General features: G+C 41.7%; 2 protein-coding genes and 1 long non-coding RNA gene across 4 annotated transcripts in view; 2 read left to right on the plus strand and 1 right to left on the minus strand.

Annotated features, from left to right (window-relative positions):
* Positions 1-2,865, plus strand: part of LOC126385119 (UDP-glucuronosyltransferase 2B17-like) — a 6,076-nt gene extending 3,211 nt beyond the window's left edge. The window contains exon 2 of the mRNA XM_050036657.1: positions 1,246-2,865. Within this exon, the coding sequence (XP_049892614.1) occupies positions 1,259-2,842 (1,584 nt within the window). The 5' untranslated portion in view covers positions 1,246-1,258 and the 3' untranslated portion in view covers positions 2,843-2,865. The remainder of the gene's footprint in view (positions 1-1,245) is intronic.
* Positions 2,866-7,826: 4,961 nt separating this feature from the next.
* tmem243b (transmembrane protein 243, mitochondrial b) lies at positions 7,827-17,696 on the plus strand. 2 transcript variants are annotated; one of them, XM_050036383.1, is made up of 5 exons: positions 7,827-8,145; positions 11,189-11,471; positions 13,140-13,190; positions 14,447-14,551; positions 14,777-17,696. In XM_050036383.1, exons 2-5 carry the CDS (start codon positions 11,394-11,396, stop codon positions 14,894-14,896), a joined length of 354 nt encoding a protein of 117 aa, XP_049892340.1. In that variant the 5' UTR covers positions 7,827-8,145; positions 11,189-11,393; the 3' UTR covers positions 14,897-17,696. The 2 variants fall into 2 exon arrangements, with proteins under 2 accessions (XP_049892340.1, XP_049892341.1); XM_050036384.1 differs by lacking the exon at positions 7,827-8,145 and adding an exon at positions 9,687-9,817.
* The window catches only part of LOC126384937 (uncharacterized), a 35,767-nt gene continuing 33,175 nt past the window's right edge, over positions 17,032-19,623 (minus strand). The window contains exon 2 of the long non-coding RNA XR_007569366.1: positions 17,032-18,795. This is a non-coding gene — a long non-coding RNA (uncharacterized LOC126384937). The remainder of the gene's footprint in view (positions 18,796-19,623) is intronic.

Here is a 19,623-nt window from a genome sequence, read left to right on the forward strand (position 1 = left end):
GTAAGGTAAGACAACACGTTTACATGTCGTTTTCTATATGTTCTCTGACATTTATCCTAACGATATGAGGCAGTCTTTGTGGAAAAAAAGCTTGTTTAGTGGACTAACTTTGCACTTGAAGGTTGCCCGTTCACTTACATTTTAACAGGTCTGACGCTACTATGCGCCCCAGCTGTATCTAGGCTAACGGCTAACATGCTAACTATTATTTTTATGTCACTAATCACTTAAAACAAGTTTAGGACGATAGGAGACAGGTTGAAATAAAACAAAATTTCCCTTTAAGGCAGTCTAGCCATCTCCTTGTGCGTGGTCTCAATGCATGAGGTAATTGTGCCTCGGGATGGAATATGGTATGCTGGTTCAAGCAGGTGCATCATCAGGTGCGAAATCCTTGGCTGTCCACCATACTGTTCAGCATCAGTATGGGTTGTTCATCGACCAGGTCAGTTAGACCATGGTCGCCATTCAGTGGCCGGTGACTGGGGCTGCTGGTTATTACATGCTCCAGTTTGTAGTGGATCGCTGCATTCACAGTGGGCACTTTCCACAAGACCCCATTTTCGCATTGCTGCCCCAAAGCGTCCTACGCCTGTCCTCAGGTGGTTAAGGGTCATCCATTGCTTTCGGTGCAGGTGCAGGCCGGGAACATCTGTGGGGTCTTCAATGTAGTGGTGGAGCCTTGATGGTTCTGCTGACTTCCACTGGTCCGCAGGCGCTGAGTGCCATGTCCAGCTTCTTGGCATGGGGCTACAGCACCAGACTGCAGCTCTTCCATGCAAACACTGAGGTAATGGTGGGTTGCTGTTGCTGAGACGATGTGAGGATCGAGTCATTGCACCTGAATGAATATCATTTAAATGGTAGAGGTAATGTTGCTATCGCTGTGTTATATTTGAACACAAAATCACAGTGTTTGCAGGTGGCATTTTCTTCTTTCAGCTCAAAATGGTCCCACATACTGCCCGCTTCATTTTTCAATGCCAACTCTGTGCTTTTCTTCTGACCCCAAGATGGCTGCCTTGTCGTAAAATAGTTACATTGTGCCCACTGGTTGCAAATGCTAGTCATTGGAAAATGCTTTGAAAATACACCATTCTACTGACAGCAAGAGTCTAATAGAAGACTACATTGTTTACGAAATTTTACACGCTCGAGCAAATTCTGAACCAGTTAATCGATTGTTGATTAATTGTTACCATCTCTCGTCACCATTGTACCTCATCGTTGTTTTTGTGATTTCAGCTTCACCTGAGAGATGATCCAGTTGAGACTGGTGACACTGGCTGCACTGCTCTGCTCTCTTCCCAGTGCTGATGGAGGGAAAGTCCTGGTTGTCCCTGTGGATGGGAGCCACTGGGTCAACATGAAGGTCCTCATCCAGGAGCTGCACTCTAGAGGTCACGAGATCACAGTGATCCGGCCCAGAAACAGCTGGTTCATCAAAGCAGAGTCCCATCTCTACCAGTTAATCGACCTTGGTGATGTTACTGAACATGATGCAAGCTTCTTTGATCATTTCATGACAAGAATGCTACAATACCGACGGGACTTTCACATTTCAACTACTGCATTTTTCAGAGCTGGAGAGGAGACTATGAAAATGTTGTATGATGCTAACAAAGCTATAGTTGATCTAATGGAAGAGATATTTGAGGATGTTAAACTGATGCAGTTCTTGCAGGAGGCCAAATACGATGTTGTTCTGACTGACCCCTGCTTCGGTGGAGGGGTTCTTCTGGCTCATCGGTTGGGTGTGCCTTTGGTCTTTAATGTACGATGGACAATCTTAGGAGAAGGACATGGCACAATTGCCCCCTCTCCCCTCTCATATGTTCCCATACCAGGCGCTGAACTGACTGATAAAATGACTTTTTGGCAAAGGGTAAAAAATGTTGTCTTAGCCTTACTTGTACTTAAAAACCAGGCAACAATGCATGAGTCTCTCTACACACCATTTGTCCACCGTCATTTTGGTCCTGATGTCCACTATAATGACCTCGTTCAGGCAGCAGATATTTGGTTGATGAGAACTGACTTCACCTTTGAGTTCCCTCGTCCCACCATGCCCAACGTTGTCTACATGAGCGGCTTTCAGTGTAAACCCTCTAAGCCGCTTCCTCAGCATCTGGAGGACTTTGTCCAGAGCTCTGCAGAGCATGGAGTCATTATTATGAGCTTGGGGACCTTGGTGGGGACTCTTCCTGAGGATATAGCAGAACATGTGGCTGCTGCTTTTGCCCAGTTACCTCAGAGGGTCATCTGGAAGCATGCTGGGAAGAGACCGTCCACCCTGGGCAACAACACCCTACTGCTGGACTGGCTGCCCCAAAATGACCTCCTAGGACACCCAAAGACCAGAGTGTTTGTGGCCCACGGAGGCACCAATGGTGTTCAAGAGGCCATCTACCACGGAGTTCCCATCGTTGGCCTTCCTCTGATGTTTGACCAGGATGATAACCTGTTCAGGATGAGAGCGAGGGGTGTTGCCAAAGTGATGGACATTGGCACGCTGAACAAAGACAACTTCCTGGAGGCGCTGAAGGCGGTGCTTTATGAGCCGTCCTACAGGGAGAATATGCAGGAGCTCTCCAGGCTGCATAGAGATCAGCCCATGAAGCCTCTGGACCGAGCCATGTTCTGGATCGAGTTTGTCATGAGACACAAGGGAGCTGCTCACTTAAAGACCGATGCTTACAAGATGTCCTGGATTCAGTACCACTCCATTGATGTGATCGCGCTGTTGCTAGTGTCGAGTGTGGTGCTGTTACTGATTTGTATTTTGACAGTGAAATGTTTGTGTTGTAAAGTATTTGGTTGGATGAAAGAAAAACTGGACTAATACAGATACTTAAGTTGCCTGTAGGTGCTTCTGTTGTGTTTTTTATTGAGAAGGTGAGTTTTTGTCTAACACCAGCAGAAAAGGAAGAATGAAAATGGAAATGGAAAGACTAATGTGTACGATATCATCTGCTATGAGTAACGTTTTGAGATAATTTGACTAACTTGGTGCCTAATGAAACAAGAGCAACTTCAGGAGCCACAGCAGTGATGGATTTCATAAAAACCCTGCACTTACAATATGACAAACAGAAGAGGGTTTATGAGAAGGATATGTATTAAAAGAAAAGGAGAAGGAACTTGGCATCTACTGCTAGCTTAACTAGCACCACAGAGTTAGCTCACACGGGTCCATGTCATTGGTTCGACATCCCATTAGTCCGACTGTCCGCGGTGCTGAACGGCTCGCGGCGGGCGTATGGTGCGCCGCGACCGGCTTGAGGCGGAGCAGGCTCACGGCTTATGTGTTTGTCACTTTCTTTTTCATTTTAACCCACACCATGATCTTTTCCTGACCCTAACCAAGTGGTTTTTGTGCCTAAACCTAACCAGACCTTAACCACAGGGCATCATGATGATTTCGGAATAGACTTCGGAACAGTGAGTTTAATATGGTCGGAACAATGGGATGTCGAACCAATGGGCTGTCAAACCAATGGGCAGTTCCCGCTCACACACCAGGTCAGCCAAAGAGGATGCATGGTGATACAGGTGATGGCTGTAGTTCTGTAGAGAGAAAATAGTTCCTACATGAAACTGCTCACAACAACGTCTTTGGATTATCTTGAGTTAACCAAGTCATGATTTCTGGAAAGAGACATTGATGTTGAGTTTGTTTTTTTCTGGAGCTTTGAGCACCACAAGCCAAGTGCCAATCTAGTCCCATCATATTTGAGAGACGGCAAACATATCTACGGCCGATACCTCCTATGCATAAAGCACAAAATCTGTTTCAATAATAATAATAAACTTTACTTACATACAATAAATGCAGCATAAAATCAAGTAAGATTTAAAGAGTTGCAGCAGCGTGAAGCGTAAAAAGAGTTTCAGACCTGTATCGGGACGTCAGAGCTAGTAAAAGGCTAAAGTGAACAGATATGTTTTTAGCTTTCTTTTAAAAATATTTAGCGAGCTAGCTTCCCTGATATCAATAGGTAGTGTGCTCCATAGCTTTGGGGCGTCACTGACAAAGACTGCTTCCCCGATCTTCTTCTGGCTGTTTCTGAGAACCTCCAATAAACCAGCAGCAGATGATCACAGTGTTCTTAGAGGCAAATAGTTAACAAGGAAGTTAGCATTGTAGCTCAGTCCCAGCCCATGTAGGGCTTTGTATACAAGGAGGAGGAGCTTAAAATCAATTCTAATTGTAACAGGAAGTCAGTGCAGAGCAGCTCAGACTGGCCTGATGTGCTCTCTCCTCTTGCTTCTGGTTCATAGCCGAGCTGCAGAGTTCTGAGTGAGCAAGTTGGCTTGAAATAAAGGCGTGAATCAATTCCTCTGCATCTTATTCATTCAGAAATGGTCGTACCTTCGCTGTGCTTCTGAGGTGGAAAAATTATGTTTTCGTCACCTTGTTAATGTGGGACAATAAAATATTTACCAAAACAGAGTTATTTTGTAGGCTTCCAGTCCTGGCAACTGACATGGCGGCTGCTCATCAGTGAAGCGGCGACCTACCCAAACCCAATTCCACCTTCCTGCCCAAAAATTATCGAGTCAAGAGTGGCGTAAGGCTGATTTTTAATGCCAGAATGTCAAATGCCAAAATCTGAAAGAAAAAACAAAAGTCTTCCGACAGGGAAAAGCAAAGATATAAAATTGAACTTCTTCCAACAAACTCGGAGAGGCTAATGCTAGCGCTAATGTTAGCTTAGAGCCGGGACTGGAAGAGGACGACAATTTGAGTGCAGCAATTCTGTGCAAGCTCAAAACGTTCAGACGGGAGAATAACGAGAATCTGACGGCAAAGACATCGGCTATGATCTCCCTGGAGCAATCTGTGGAGAAAATGGAGAAACGTCTGACCCACATGGGGAGTCAGATAAGCCAGGTGGAGGATGGATCTGCCCGCTCCACTTGTCTGCAACATGAGAGAGAACTCATGACAATTTACTCTGTAAATCTTACTGAAGTTTGTTGCAGCAAAAGGTTGTTCCTAAAATTAGATTTTTTATTATTCATATTCACTCTGTAGTTGCAGTTGAGCTGAACTTAAATAAGTCATGTTTGCCTGAGGTTGTGTCATGTAGCACTGAACAGGGTTTAATGAGATCACTTTCAAGAGTTTAGTAATACTTCAGTTTTAATTACATCATTGCAGCAACCAAACTTTTCCCCCCCCTACATTAAGGGTTTAATAAGGAGTGATTTCATGCCCACTCACTGTAACATTCATGACCTGTTTAAAAATGTGACTCAAGTGTTTCTTTCGCTGGGATTAACTGCTGGGCCCGTCACACTTTCCTCATGTGATGGTAACATGAGGGGTGGGATTACGCAAGGACCCCACTGGAGTTTTTTCCCCCTCTAGATCAAGAACATAGCGCTTTACTTCACTGCTTGTGGAATGAGAGATTTAAGCTTTATTAACTTGTAATTAGACAGAAAGTTGACCCTGCTGTGCTGCATAGAGATATATACGACAAACTGATGTGAACGCTGCACCACAGGCAGCTCTGAGACAGCAACGCAGGTGAGTAATTCAAAATTAGATTATATTTACATTATATTCATTCTTTTTGGATTATGTCAGGCCACTTCTAATTCTTAAAAATTGGGTGGCAATTAAATCACATAGCATAATGTGGGTTACAGTCTATATTAGTTTTATTCTCATTGAACGTACAACCAGAGAATACTGACTACAACTGACTCAAGCTTGAGCTTTTCTTTCAATGTATGGCATGTGTTTTTTATTCTTAGAAGCTGTAGAAAACTAAAACACTGATTATGATTTAATATGCTTGTGCGAGTTTATAAAGCTACGGTGTTTGTCCCTGAAAAAAGTGCACTAGAACCAGAGGTGTAGTGGAGGCTATACGCAGGTATACGGGGTATACCCACCTCATCAGCCACCACTACTCCTCCGTCCAGAGCTCGATCTTTTTTGTTTTAATGTATGTCATGTTGTTGTTATTCCTAAAAAATAGCAGTTGGTAGGTACAAACCATTTTGGTGTGTTTTAAAAACACCAAAAACAGTGGGTTACACCAAACTCCATTCAGAACTTTGATTATTTAATGCACTCTTACTCTTGTACTGCCAGTGATGAATCTTCCTATATGAGACATGAGCAGCCGTCTGGGGCGTCACCCGAAGGGGGGATAAGCTTGCCTATAGGGTGCCAAATGTGCTCCGACACTGCACTGCACTTTTAGCAGAACAAAACTGTCTTAACTGTCTTTACAACTCCTCAGTTGAGTGTGGGTTTACATCAGTGGTGCAGCCACAGGGTCCAGATTTCTCCTCAGTCATTGGTTCAAGGTCCACACAGTTTAATACAGTATGGAGCAAATTACAACAAAGCACCAGCGAAGACGACCTACCACCAAAAGAAAAGAGAAAGTAGACAGTATCATGAAAGCTACCTGTCTTATTCTTTATTATTTTTAATGTCTTATGTTGTGATAGGAGTGATAACACACGTTATAAAAGCTATTGTGCTCAGATATAAATACAGGTGTGCCTTGAGATTTTGACTTACCCTGTGGTGTGCCTTGGCCCCAAAAGTTTGAAAACTACTGGTTTAGTACATTCAGCCTCATACTTGGGTTTGGCCATGTCATCAAGCCTGAGAGGCCACAGTGTGTCCTGTAATTCCTCATAATGGACACATACTAAGGTTCAGTAGCAACAGAGACACAGTCAAAGCCTCACGTTAAAAATGTTTTACCAGCGCTGATCGAAGTCCTTTAATGCCTTATTTGGAGACTGTAACACACAAAAATAGAGCTTGTTCATTAACACTATGCCCGCTATTGATGAGATATGCTGGCAATCTGTGTTTTCGCTGTTATAAGATAGGGGGCGCTGTTGCTCATCTTGTGAAATAGAACAACACTGCCAAGTCCAAAAACAAACAAAGAAGATCAGCTGGAAACCGTAAAAACAGCAGCAGCTTGTAAACTGTGTGAAAATGCCGGCACAGATGGAAAAGTTTACGGTTCCACAAGCCTGGAGATGATGATGGAGTCCGACTCCGACAATTCCTGTTTTGATCAATATTCTGAATACGATTTGGATGAAACGGGATCTCCATGATGGCGACAGTGGCACACGGACAAGACGACCACAGAGTAGAGGGAGACAGCAGTATTGACACTGAACGTGACAACATGTTCCGCTATACCTCAAACAGAATATTATTATTTATTTCTTTACTTTTATTATTATTTACACAATTCAAATCCACAAAAGGAAATGAGAAAAAACAAAAAAACATGATAATTCATGTTAACATGAAATTGATTTTGTTCTTGAAAATGGCTGTCTTACAAGCTTTGTCTTTTATTCTCTGGGTCTTGAAAGATTAGTGATCAAAAGTGCTGGGGTGGCTGGCAACTTAAAAGTAATACTCTGGCGGGGAAAGGTGAATGATCCCCCTGGACCCCCCTACAGATGTCTGGGCCAGGCCCCCATGTCCTTAAATCCTAGAAACGCCCCTGTGATGTAGTACAACAGGAGAGATGAGTCCTTAGTGAGTCATAAAACATTAGCATCCACTGTTAAATGGCCTGTTTTCTGAATGAGCTTTGGCCTGTGTGCGTCAGTGAACCAGTCACACCGGTCGTGTCGGCTCAACAGTAACGGACCTCGCCTTTAACAGCTTGAACTGAAGCTACCGGGCTTATTCCCTTTAATTCATACTCGACCCTGTTTTGTGAAGTTATGTTTCCAGCGGAGTCAACACGGAGGCTGTGAGGCAAGTGTGCTGCTAAAAACACACGACACAAACACCACATTATCACCTTGTTCATCAGCTTTTATATAAATCTGTCGACGCTTCTCCACAGTTGTGGTTTGTTAGCTTAGCTTCGTTAGCAACCTGCTTTACAGTTGGCCTTGTATCGGGCAAAGCTCAAGTTAGCTAACAAGAGTGGAGGTAGCTTTATTGTTGTCGTTTATATTCGTCTTTTTATGTGTGCTGTGTTTTAATAACACCTTAAAATGGGTGTTTTCGGCTAAGTGTCCACTTAACGGTAACATATGGTTAGGTGACGTTTACCCTCTGGCTATAACTTACATGGCTAACAAGCTGTTTGGGTTAAACTTAAAGGTATTTGCTTCGCTGCTGCTAGCAAGGTAAGCTATTTACTAACCAAGATAAATGGTGGCTGTCACAGAAATGTCACTGCCAGGGTTATTGTCATGTTTCATGTTGACAGTCAGGTGTTTGCAGCTGATTTTATCTCTTAACTTCCTGAAAACATGCTGGTATTGTTTGTTTGGACTGCAGCAGGACAGTATCTTACAGTAAGGCAAGCTTGCTGCTGATATACTCATTGATATTTACCTATAAAACTTTTTATTCTAGTCTGTAATGTATTTACAGTGATCAGTCCTGACTGCCTCTGCACCCAGGTGAGGGGACATATGGTACTGTATGTTGACACTATTGAAAAAGTGGTTGAAATACACCTTAAACCAGGGTGTCTGCAGGTCTCTACAAGATGCAGAAGTCATTAAAGTATCCTAAATTGCTAAATCTTATTATATTTAATCTGATTTGTATCTACTTCTTTGTCAGAATTGGTTGTAGAGCTCGTGGATTAATCAATTAGTTGATTGACGGCAACTATTTTGATGATCAGCTAATTGTTATAGTAATTTTTTACGCAGAAATGCCAAGAAATCACAGGTTTAAGCTTTTTAATTGTGAATACGTGGTGATTTAAGTTGTTTAATATGATAGTAAATTTAACATATTTGAATTTTGCAGTGTTCTTCAGATATTTGGGTGTATAAACTAAATATATTTGGGTTTCTGACACACTTCTGAACTGGTAAGAGCAGTTTTCAATGTTTCACAGTCTAAATGATTTTCAATTAATCAAGAAAATAATCACATTAACTGACGATAAAAGTCTGCATTAGTTGATTTATTGAGCAACAGATTGAGCCTTTGAAACAAGCAGCGACATCACTTTTCTTGTGCTGTTTTCGGACGTCTTTAAGTATTTAAAGCTTTGAATCTTGATCAAATTGGTGCAATTGTCTTCAAAGACAAGTTGCAAAAAATGCAAATAAATAAATATATTGATATATTTTTTTATTTAAAAAGGGAAAAAAGAAGACAGCTAGGGAAAAACTAAATATAATAATTATTATTTCATGTTTAAAATTACGGTACAGAATTATTAAAATTTCTAAGCACTCTTTCTAGGTCACTTTCTCTCTTTTTTTTAATTTTCTTTAATTTTTAATTGTAATTTAATTTTTCTGCTCAGGTTTCAAAGGGTGAAGACATTTGTCAGATATTTTTTATTTACCTGCTATATTTATTTATATATTTGTACATATACATTTTCAGGGTTTTCTCAAGGTGTCATTTCACCCTGGTTTCTACTGTTGGCTCACATGTGAAACAAATATTTGTCTTCTTAGCTCAGTTAAGTCGTGGGGTCTCTTTTTAAGAAGCCTAGTGAATCTGTGAGTCTGTGGTGGCCAGTGCTATCCTCTATGCTGTTGTGTGCTGGGGCAGCAGGCTGAGGGTGGCGGACGCCAACAGACTCAACAAACTGATCCGCAANGAATCACAAGGCTCTGCAAGAATGTAGCTTTAGGCCAGTTTTATGCTAGTTTATAATGAAGCTCTTGTTTTCCACCGTGTGTTTTCTGCTGAGAAAGCTCTGCGAGGGTTTTATTTCCTTTCCTGCTGCCTTCTGACCCAGAAAGGAAGCAGCAGCCGCAGCTGCCGTTGTTTTTTGTGAGAGTGGTTGTTTAACCTTGCGTGAAGACATGGTGTGAAACTAATGTTAGAGAAGTATATTTAATCTTTATAGAGGTTTTATCATCCCCACTCCTCCTGTGACGTTTCCTGTACAGTTAATATGTCATAATCGTCCCTGAAGAGGATCAGATTAGGAGACTGGTTTTGTTGGTTCTGCTTAAAGTGTGTGAACATAGATGCCACCAGCTGTGCAGAACTGAAATGGGATGTGCGTCGGTTTGTAACGACGAAGCTGAACCTTAACCTTTCCCCCGCCTTTGCTGCTTTGAGCTAATAATGCTGTCTGTGGTCAGGTTGTGTCGTTTCTGACATATCATGGATTTCTGAGAGTTGTAATCAGACAGAGAAACTTTAAAATTCTCCAGGGAAGTTTGGCAATATTAAAAATCAGAGTATACAATAGCAGAATGTATCTCACAGCTTGTTCTGCACATTTATTGCATTAGATCACGGCTCTCAAACTCAAACTGCTCGGGGTTGCTTACTCCGAGGACTCTTTAACACTTGCTGTAAAATAACCTTAAGGTTTTTCTTGAATAAATAAGCTCAGGTTGTTTGTTATAAGTGGAGGTTGTTGGGTGTGTACACAGCATGAAATGAAGACTTACGGCAAAGTTCTTTAACATCCTCTGCATGTTGTTGAAGTAAAAAATATCTGTATTTCTATTTACGTAATACTATCGATCCTAGATGAGGCAATAAGTGATGGTTCTCTTTTAAAATACATTATCTACTGTAAAATATAAGGGTTGGAAATTCCATGTTCAGACTTTGGTGTCACCAAACTGCTAAACAGGAAAAACTTGTAAGACTTTTACACTGACGTTGACGCAGTATGAAGTCAGACTTTGTTTTGATTTCAGCTTCCTCTTTCAAACCGCTATCATCATCACCGCTACTCGTTTTTCTGAGAGATGGAACTGACTTGTGGTTTTTATCGCACCTGAAAAAAGAGGAAGTGAAGCCAAATGAGAAACGATATAAATCTGTTTTCTGTTGTGTGTTAATCAGCAGAGTTTAACCTCCACACAAAGAAAACCGCCGTCATCTGTCAGAGAAACGTCCTTATTTATAAAAAACACTATTAAGTAATATATTATTTGTGTGATTTCTAATTTACAAGAATTTAAATGCTGCTCTTGTGTAACCAGAACTTTAAGATTCTTTGTTTTTTGTTTAGATTTTAACAGCATGTGCTGTTGTGTTTGGACTTTTTATTGGTTTAACCTTAGTGAAGTTAAATGGGGACACAATGGAGCACAGGATTTTTATAGTTTTACAATAAAGGCAGGATGTTGCAGGAAACCCTGGTGACATTTTAAGGGAGTTTTAGCTGTCTGACTGTCATGTTCACCTTTTGTAAGCCTTTCCTGTTTGTGACTGTGCTGTTCACAGATAAGGTAACCCACCTGGCCATCAGAGTCACGCTCCGTGATGTCCCCAACACTCTGTTGACACTGACAGCTTCCCTGACACTGTGCAGAGGGAGGCAGCTGGAAGCTAGCTAGCTAGCATGCAGCACTGGCCCGGTGTCACCAGGAGGCGGCACTGCTGAGAGGCAAGTGGTCGGTGCTGAGCGTTGGTGTCTGCCAAGCCGACCATGGATGACTTCACCACCAGGACGTACGGCACGAGTGGCCTGGACAACAGACCTCTGTTTGGGGAGACCTCTGCACGGGTAGGAGCATGTTGTGTAAACTTTTAAAACTGGTTTGATTCAGGAATGATACATCAGGGCTTTGGATACACAGACAGTAATCAAGCCAACTGGCAGAAAAAAATGTGATTGCACATTTCTGCAAACCACAGTTACATTTGCACTTTATTATGTGGTGGACACGCTGAAACTTTGTTTCAACAACACTGTGGTTAATGTGTAGTTAGGACTAGGCACCAAAATACATTTAGTTAAGGTTAATAAAAAGATCATGTTTAGGCTGAAAATACCCCACATTGGGGCCAAATCTTTGCTGGATAAACAGTAATGTCTTAGGAAAAAACAACTGCTTTTCGTGGCAGTATCCCCGCTGGAAAAAAAGGACTGGTAACTAAAAAACACCCGTGTTTATAGGCTAAAATGTCGCAGGAAAAACAGCGTCTGGTCACTAAAATTACCCACATTTGATGGGGTTCAAAGCTGCTGAAAAAAAAAAACATGGACCGCAAAAAAACCCCACCCAGGTTTGGGGGCTTAATGGCCTCTGGAAAAAGAGCAACAGGTCACTAAGACACCCACGTTTCGGGGCTAAAAAGCAGCAGGAAAAATAGTGAGAGGTTCCTAAAAACACCCACATTTGGGGGCTAAGAGGCCAAAGTAAAACAGCAACAAGTCACTAAAATGCATCCATGTTAGGGGGCTAAAAAGCTGCAGGAAAAACAGCGACAGGTCACTAAACAACACCCTTGTTTGGGGGCGGAAAAGACGCTGGAAAACAGCGATGGGTTGCTACAAAACATCTTTGTTTGGGAGCTGAAAACTGCAAGTGAGAGTTCACCACAGCTGAAAAGCTGCTGGGAACTGCAATGTGTCCCTAAAAGAAAATAAAACAGCAGTTTTGGGGCTGAAAAGCAGGAGAAAAACCAGGAAAAGCAGGAGGAAAACCAGTGAGGGGTTGCTAAAAAACACCCACAACTGGGGGCTAAAAAACTGCAGGAAAAACAGTCGAGACGAGTCACAAAAAAACACATTTGGAGGCTGAAAATTCAAAGGAAAACAACTAGTCACTAAAAAGCCCTCGTTAGGGAGCTGAAAAACAGCGACAGGTCACCAAAAAACACCCTCGTTTAGGACCTGAAAAGCCACTGGAAAACAGCGACAGGCTGCTTAACAACACCTTCGTTTGGGGGCTGAAAAGCATCTCAAAAAATTGCAAAGGGTCACTAAAAGACACCTATGTACGGGGGCTAAAAAGCCGCAGGACAAACAGCAATGGGTCACTCAAAAGCACCCATGTTAGTAGGGTGAAAAGCTGCAAGAAAAACAGCGACAGGTCACTAAACAACACCCTTGTTTGGGGGTTGAAAAGCATCCCACCTACATTTGGTGCCTGAAAAACTGCTGGAAACAGCAATGACTTGCTAAAACACACCTGGTTTTGTTGCTTGTTGATCTGCAGCTTGGCAGTCATCTGGCTTAAGTGACGTTGTGTACTACGTCGCTGCAGATACGTTGATGCGATATGTATGAAACGTGCAAATGTAACGTGTTAATGGTCTGCAGAAATGTACGATGCCAGTATTTTCTTCTGTCGACTAGGCTGCAGTTGAAGTGTCTTGCAGAGTGTAAAGATGGCGGACATTTGATGCTGACTTGTATAAACTGATGTGTTCACTGTCTCTGTCACAGGATCGAATCATCAACCTGGCAGTGGGGGGATTCACATTTCTGGTTGTTTTAGTGAGTACAAATCTTCCGCAGCATCAGATGGAAGTTATTAAAATAACCTCCTCCTGATTTTACTACCTACAGCAAATATAGATGTTGCACCAAAATAAAAGTTGAAGCAATCACTACAGTCGTTTATAGCAGCTTCCTGAATCTTTCTGTGGAATCAGGAACAAAAAAAATTCCGGAGGAGTTGCAGCAACATGTTTCTGTATCTGCTTGAGATCACAGCTGTCGTATACAATCAGACGAGCACTAATGAGCTCAAAGAGTTATGGGACAAGTCGTTCTGAACTGCACCATAACTTTGAAAATGCAGTTATGTAGAGGCATTTCTGTGCTGCTCTTGGAATGCGTTTAGCTTTATATTTCCACTCTTACCATTAGATAGGGTGTGTAGAGCACCTTTTAAGTCTCCAATGGTTGTAACTGATCTGACATTTGTCCCTTTATAGCGATTAAAACTAACACGCTGATATTTTAGTTTAGTCAAGGGTTATGCAAAGAGCTCGTAGCACTCGTGTTGCACATTTGCTTTACTCAACGCATCAAAGGCTCTTTAATAATTCATTTTCTGATGTTTTATTTTCTCATTCGACTCATTTATAGTGTTAGTTTCAGGATTAAAGGCTGAACTGTGGCGCCACGAGATCTACATATATTATGATTGGAGCAGTTTTCCATGGTTGAGAATCCTTTTCCTAGCGTATAAAATCTGACTGTGGCTGCCTACAGATGAGGAAAGGGTGTCTGCGGTGAAAACAATGACTCAGCTATTTTTACTTCTCCTTCTTCAGAGTGAAAAGTGTGACTACACACTGACTCTCGATATAGCGATATAACTGCCCCAGTTCGCTGTCAGAAAGGTCTGTCTGACTGTACAGTAAAGCAATGGAATTATTCTCCTATATAGTGCACACTAAACTGATTATAGGTGTTTTTTAGGTGGCTAAAATACATTTTGTTGCTGCCCCTGTTTACAGCGGTACATTGCGTAGCTTCTGTGTCAGTACTCCTGTCTGCTTCTCCAAACTAGAGGTGTGCCAGCCTGCATTGGAGCTGCGTCTAAGGGGCAAAAGTCTGTTTCAGATAGCAGATAGATGAAGTCAGAAATGTTCAGATGTCTGGAAGAGGCTTGTTTTCTGTCCAGATCTCGAGGTGTGAGTTAAAAATTAGGCTTAGATCATTAAAACCTTTTTGAAACTTTTTGAAATTGAACGTTTTTCATGTTAAAGTGTCTTTAACGTTTGTCCTGTTTTGTCTTCCAGGTGACTGTTATCAGTTCTTTTGTGTTCCCCTCGTTGCCTCCAAAACCGCTTAATGTCTTCTTTGCCGTGTGCATCCTGTTAGCATGTGGATCCACTATAGTGCTGGTAAATACACATTATTTTTTAGTAGAAGTCTAAATTATCTAATAACTGAAAGGTAGGAGTTCTGTAGACTGACAGACTTTATTCACTAAGCTGATGTTTTTCCTGCAACATTGCCACCTGACGTTTCTTGTAAAACTGTAATGAACAGTAGAGCGTTTTGTCACTTATTGATATAAAACTTTCAATGAAATCAGTTTAAGTTTTATTCCTGTTTCTCTCCGTCAGATATTCTGGTACCGGCAGGGCGATCTGGAGCCTAAATTCAGGAATCTGATCTACTACATGCTGGCGTCCATCGTGCTGCTGTGTCTATGTGCCAACCTCTACTTCCACGAAGTCAGGTAAAGACGGGACGGGGAAGAGGAGGAGGAAGAAGGGAAGACATGGCCTTGACACGTGGAAGGACTACACGGAGAGACGGACTCGTCACACACTAACTTGAATGAATTTCCCACCTGACCTGCAGCGAACTGGAAAGATCTTGGGACCAAACACCAGTGAAGCTCAATGGTTCCAGTGGATGAAGACTTGTTGGTGCTGAAGCATAATGCACTGCACACACACACACACACACACACATACACACAATGCTGCAGTGTAGAAATCATGATGGGCTGTTTGAGGCCATAAATCTGCCTGGAGACACACTGCTGGCAGATGAAACAGGTGTGTTTACATGCACATAAACATTTACAGTCATTACTTTTTACATTAACAAGCACTTAAACTTACAACAGAATACATGACGATGATGATGACGATGATGCAACAGTTAAAGGAAACATCTGCCCTTTGATCCCGATACTGTAGGTCTCATCTAGTCTGTGTAACGTTATATTTTACATGTTTGTGTTTGCCATTAATTTGCTGATTAACTATATTTATATCTTTAAACCACTGTCAGGAAAAAAGGGGGTAAAACTTCAGTCATTTTTATAAACATCTTTCATTACAAGTTGTGTCTCACGTCAAGCGACGCCTCCTTCAAAGTCTTTTTTGAAGACCAAATGTATAACTTCATAATCATTCCAGATGTTCTTTCAAACTCTGATAAGACACCATCGTTTGGGTTAATGGTGCATTCAGGGTCAGAAATGTCACAACACATGAACTGGACCAACAAAGACACCACTGCAGGGTGTAAATAGAGTATGTACTGGTCGACGCACATCCAATGCATCAAAACATTGTTTTCTAGTTGGAGCCGCGCCTCGTTTTCAAACTGTATGGTTTGACTAAAATGAACAATGACAGCAATATAGTCCACGATGAGCAGCGCTAAAATCAACCTGCGTAGTTGTCCCTCCATTGTGACATTAGAAAGTGTCACATTTATCTCGCAAGTGTACTCTTCTTCAACGTTTGCTTTACTTCCTGGATTTTTCCCACATGGAAATTCTGACCAATCAAGAGCAGCATGTGCACCCTATATTTATGCCCGCTTAAAGTGTTTGTTTTTGCCACTGACAGGCCCAGATTGATCCATACAGAGATACCTTTAAGTTAAAGAGTAAGATCCTTTTTGTTTCAGTGACAACTGCCCTTAAATCACCATCACCTGCATATTTTAACATCTAACTTGGTGAATATTCAGTGAACTGTACAACCCCACACCGGTGGCGGCTAGACGCACTTTGGCTCTCCTTCTTTCTATAACGCTGTCAGACACCTAGAAGAATACTGTCAACATGTCAGTTATAAAAACAACACTTTTAGTAGCTGTACGTTGACGGTGCTAACATGCCCCGAGTGTTTACACTGCAGCTTGTTTCACTGCTGCCGGCTGCAGCACTCTCACTAAATATTGACCCTGTCTCAAAAATTGTTGTCTCAGTTGTTGTCGTGAGTCACATGGACACAAAAACACGGTAAAATAGTGTCCAGCTTGAAATATACCAAAGTTATACTCGAGCTCCTTTGTGCATTACAATGTGGACAATATTGTGACAAAAAATATTTACCATTAACCTGGAAATGGAAGTTAATTGTACAGTACGTGGACATATTCGGCTGTGGGTTGCCAGGTTTCCGTCACAGTGATGAAGTTAAAGCAACAGTACAGGTAAAAATGTGTTGATGCTGTACTCTAGAGAAATCATCACATTTTGGGACTGATCTAGATTAAGCAAAGAATTGTTTGATCCATAAAATGTCAGGAAACAGGGACGCTGAGTAGCTCACGTGGTGGAGCTGGCGCCCCATGTACAGAGGCTACCAGCAGCTCGATTACAACCTGCACGCCTCCCACGCCACCACCATCCCATCAATTAAAGGCTGAAAAAGCCCCAAAAATAATCTTACAAAAAAGGAAATGTCAGGAAGTAGTGAAAAATGTCCAGTTTTCTCTCCCCATCAAAGATATTTTCACATTCGAAGACTAAAACCAGAGGTTTATTTGGGGGTTTTGCCTTAAAGTTATTAAATAACGACCAAAATAGTTGCTTAATTTATTGATCAAATAATTGTTACGGCTCGACAACAAATTCTGACCCAGAAAAAAGTCAAATCAGCTAATACAGTAAAGTTTATAAGCGGTAAACCGATTTCAGGCATTCAGAGTTGACAAAGAGCGCCTGAATGCACCATTACATTTTGTGTGTGTGTGTGACGTGACTATGATGCTTCAGTCCTCCTAAAACCTCACCTACACCTCTGAATTCCTCTGTGAACTTCGTAACGGACCATGTTTTATTTCCACCGACTGTATTCACGTTTTTAAGTGTTCAGATTTTACCAGGGCGGATGTTTCCTATAACTACGACAGAGACTATGAGCATGTAAACACACACACACACTGGGTGGAGCAGTATTCCGTACTGTAGACTGTAGTCCAAACTAGCTCACACAGCAATAGCACAAACAGCTTCAGGCTCCTGTGGCGAATATATGCAACAGTTTGTACGTTTGTTTTTTCTCTCCGTCCCTGCGTCTTGTCTGATCATCTGATCATCTGATCATCACCGTTTGGTTCGATTAATGTTTCCACATCAAGTCTTTGCTAAGAGGATTTTTAGAAACTGAATTTAAATGCTGATTTACAGACTGACTGCCAATTCCTGTACTAAGCATTGGTTGATTCACATTTGTGTCTAAGCCATACACACACACACACACACACACACACACACACACACACACACACACAGCTGTCGCACCAATGAAAATGAACGGGAACAATCCATGTGGCTTTACACTGAAGCTGCGCGTTACAGCAGATCTTTACATGTTTCTGTGTCACATTGATGTGTCTGCCATCTAAATTTTGCACTAATAATTCTGCCATTCACAAATCTGAGCTGGGCTTTAAGTTTCTCTGTTTTACGTCAAGAATCAGGATTATAATCATGGAAACGTTTGGTAATTTAGGTCTGTTTATCTCAGAGTATTCATTGATGGTTGCAGGTTAGATAAACACTGGTTTACACATATGTAGCTGCTTTAATGACCCTGTAAAGCTGGACTTTGTGTCAAAATGCACCTCTGCACTATAGCTGCACAGGTCCATTAGACAAAATGACATTTTAATTTTAAAGCAAGCAAAGTCAGGCTGCAAAATCTTCATCGATTAATCTGACTTATACTGAAAATGCTCATCTTAGTTTCCCAAAGCTCAATTTGATGCTTTCATATCGTACCAAAAGTCCAAAACCCAAAGACGTTTAGTTTACTTTCAGAGGAGACAAAGAAAAAAAGCCTTGATCGATTAATTGATCATTGACTGGCTGCAATAAAGAGACAGAGTCATTCAGACCCTGTAGATTCACACTCTGCCAAAAATCTAATTCAGGTGTCAGGTTTGGTCACAGGAAGCATCTGACACACTTCAAGCTGTTCAAAGAACAGGCTGCAGATATACTTGCCGTTAACTACACATATACAGTATGTGCGCATGTTGGCTGCCTCTAGTGTGCTGCGTCTTTGTGCACATCCTCAGAAATTAAAAGGTGAAAATCGCAACGAGGAAAAGTTTGGATCTTTCATACTTCACGCGGGGTTTTCCTGGAACAAAACAATATTTAAACTGTAGAGATCAGGCGACTTACGGACAGGCGAATAACCAGGGCACAGAACCCCTGCGAAAAGTTTGTGATAGTGTGACGTCACTTCAGTGTTGTGGACGCATAAATAAAGCATGAAAAACAAACTTACCTCAGTGATGTCGTGCTTGATTTAGCAACCTTGCACGTTTTTAGCACAAGCCTATGGCATTTTACATTGTATAAACTAGCCTAGCAGCTAGCGGACTTTTCCTCTACTCATATGAAGCCAGGCACAACAGCAACATTTAACAAAGGTAACGTTACAAGATTCGTCTCCATTACAACTCACAAGGTTCACTGACAAAACAACTGTCTTATACTAAACACGTTTTCCAAACAAATCTAACATGCTAACGTTAATAGCACAAGTCTATGGCATTTTACATTGTATAAATTAGCCTAGCGACGAGCAGAGATTTCCTCTGCTCATATGAGGCCAGGATAAATCACACACAAGACTTAAAATGCTATTTTTGTGGAGGCTTTATTGTCTTCACAATTTATTGTTTCTTATCTGTGAAATTAAAGTTAATAAAATCTTTGTTTCCACTGAGGGAAATGGTTTCAGCTTACAGAGACAGACAGGACGTCTGCGTCGCACTGCGTCACATTTCTGCGTCACATTTCTGGGGAGGTGCACGTCAGGCTACGCCGTCAGTTTGGCGCATAAGTATAAATCCCGCTTTACGTAACATTTACGATGGTGCTGCTGTCTTTTTCTGCCGTGGAGCAAAGTACGTGAACAGTTTTGTTGACGATGCAGCCGGCTATCAGCACGAACATGTTAAAAAGCAAGTACATCTGCAGCCTAAGGTTTTTATTCACTGTCATTATTCTGTACTTTTCTTACTGTCAACAACTTCCATGAAATGACCAAAAACAAACGCAGTGTTCATTAAGAACTCCATTACATCATCAGACTCTTCCTCTGAGCTCGTCTCTTTGGTTCCCTCATTGTAGCATTTGTTTTCCAACTGTAGCTTTGTTTACAGGCGACCTGCAGTAAACACACAACTGACACGGTGACAAACA

The sequence above is a fragment of the Epinephelus moara genome, chromosome 23 (genome assembly GCF_006386435.1).
Source record: "Epinephelus moara isolate mb chromosome 23, YSFRI_EMoa_1.0, whole genome shotgun sequence".
NCBI lineage: Eukaryota > Metazoa > Chordata > Actinopteri > Perciformes > Serranidae > Epinephelus > Epinephelus moara.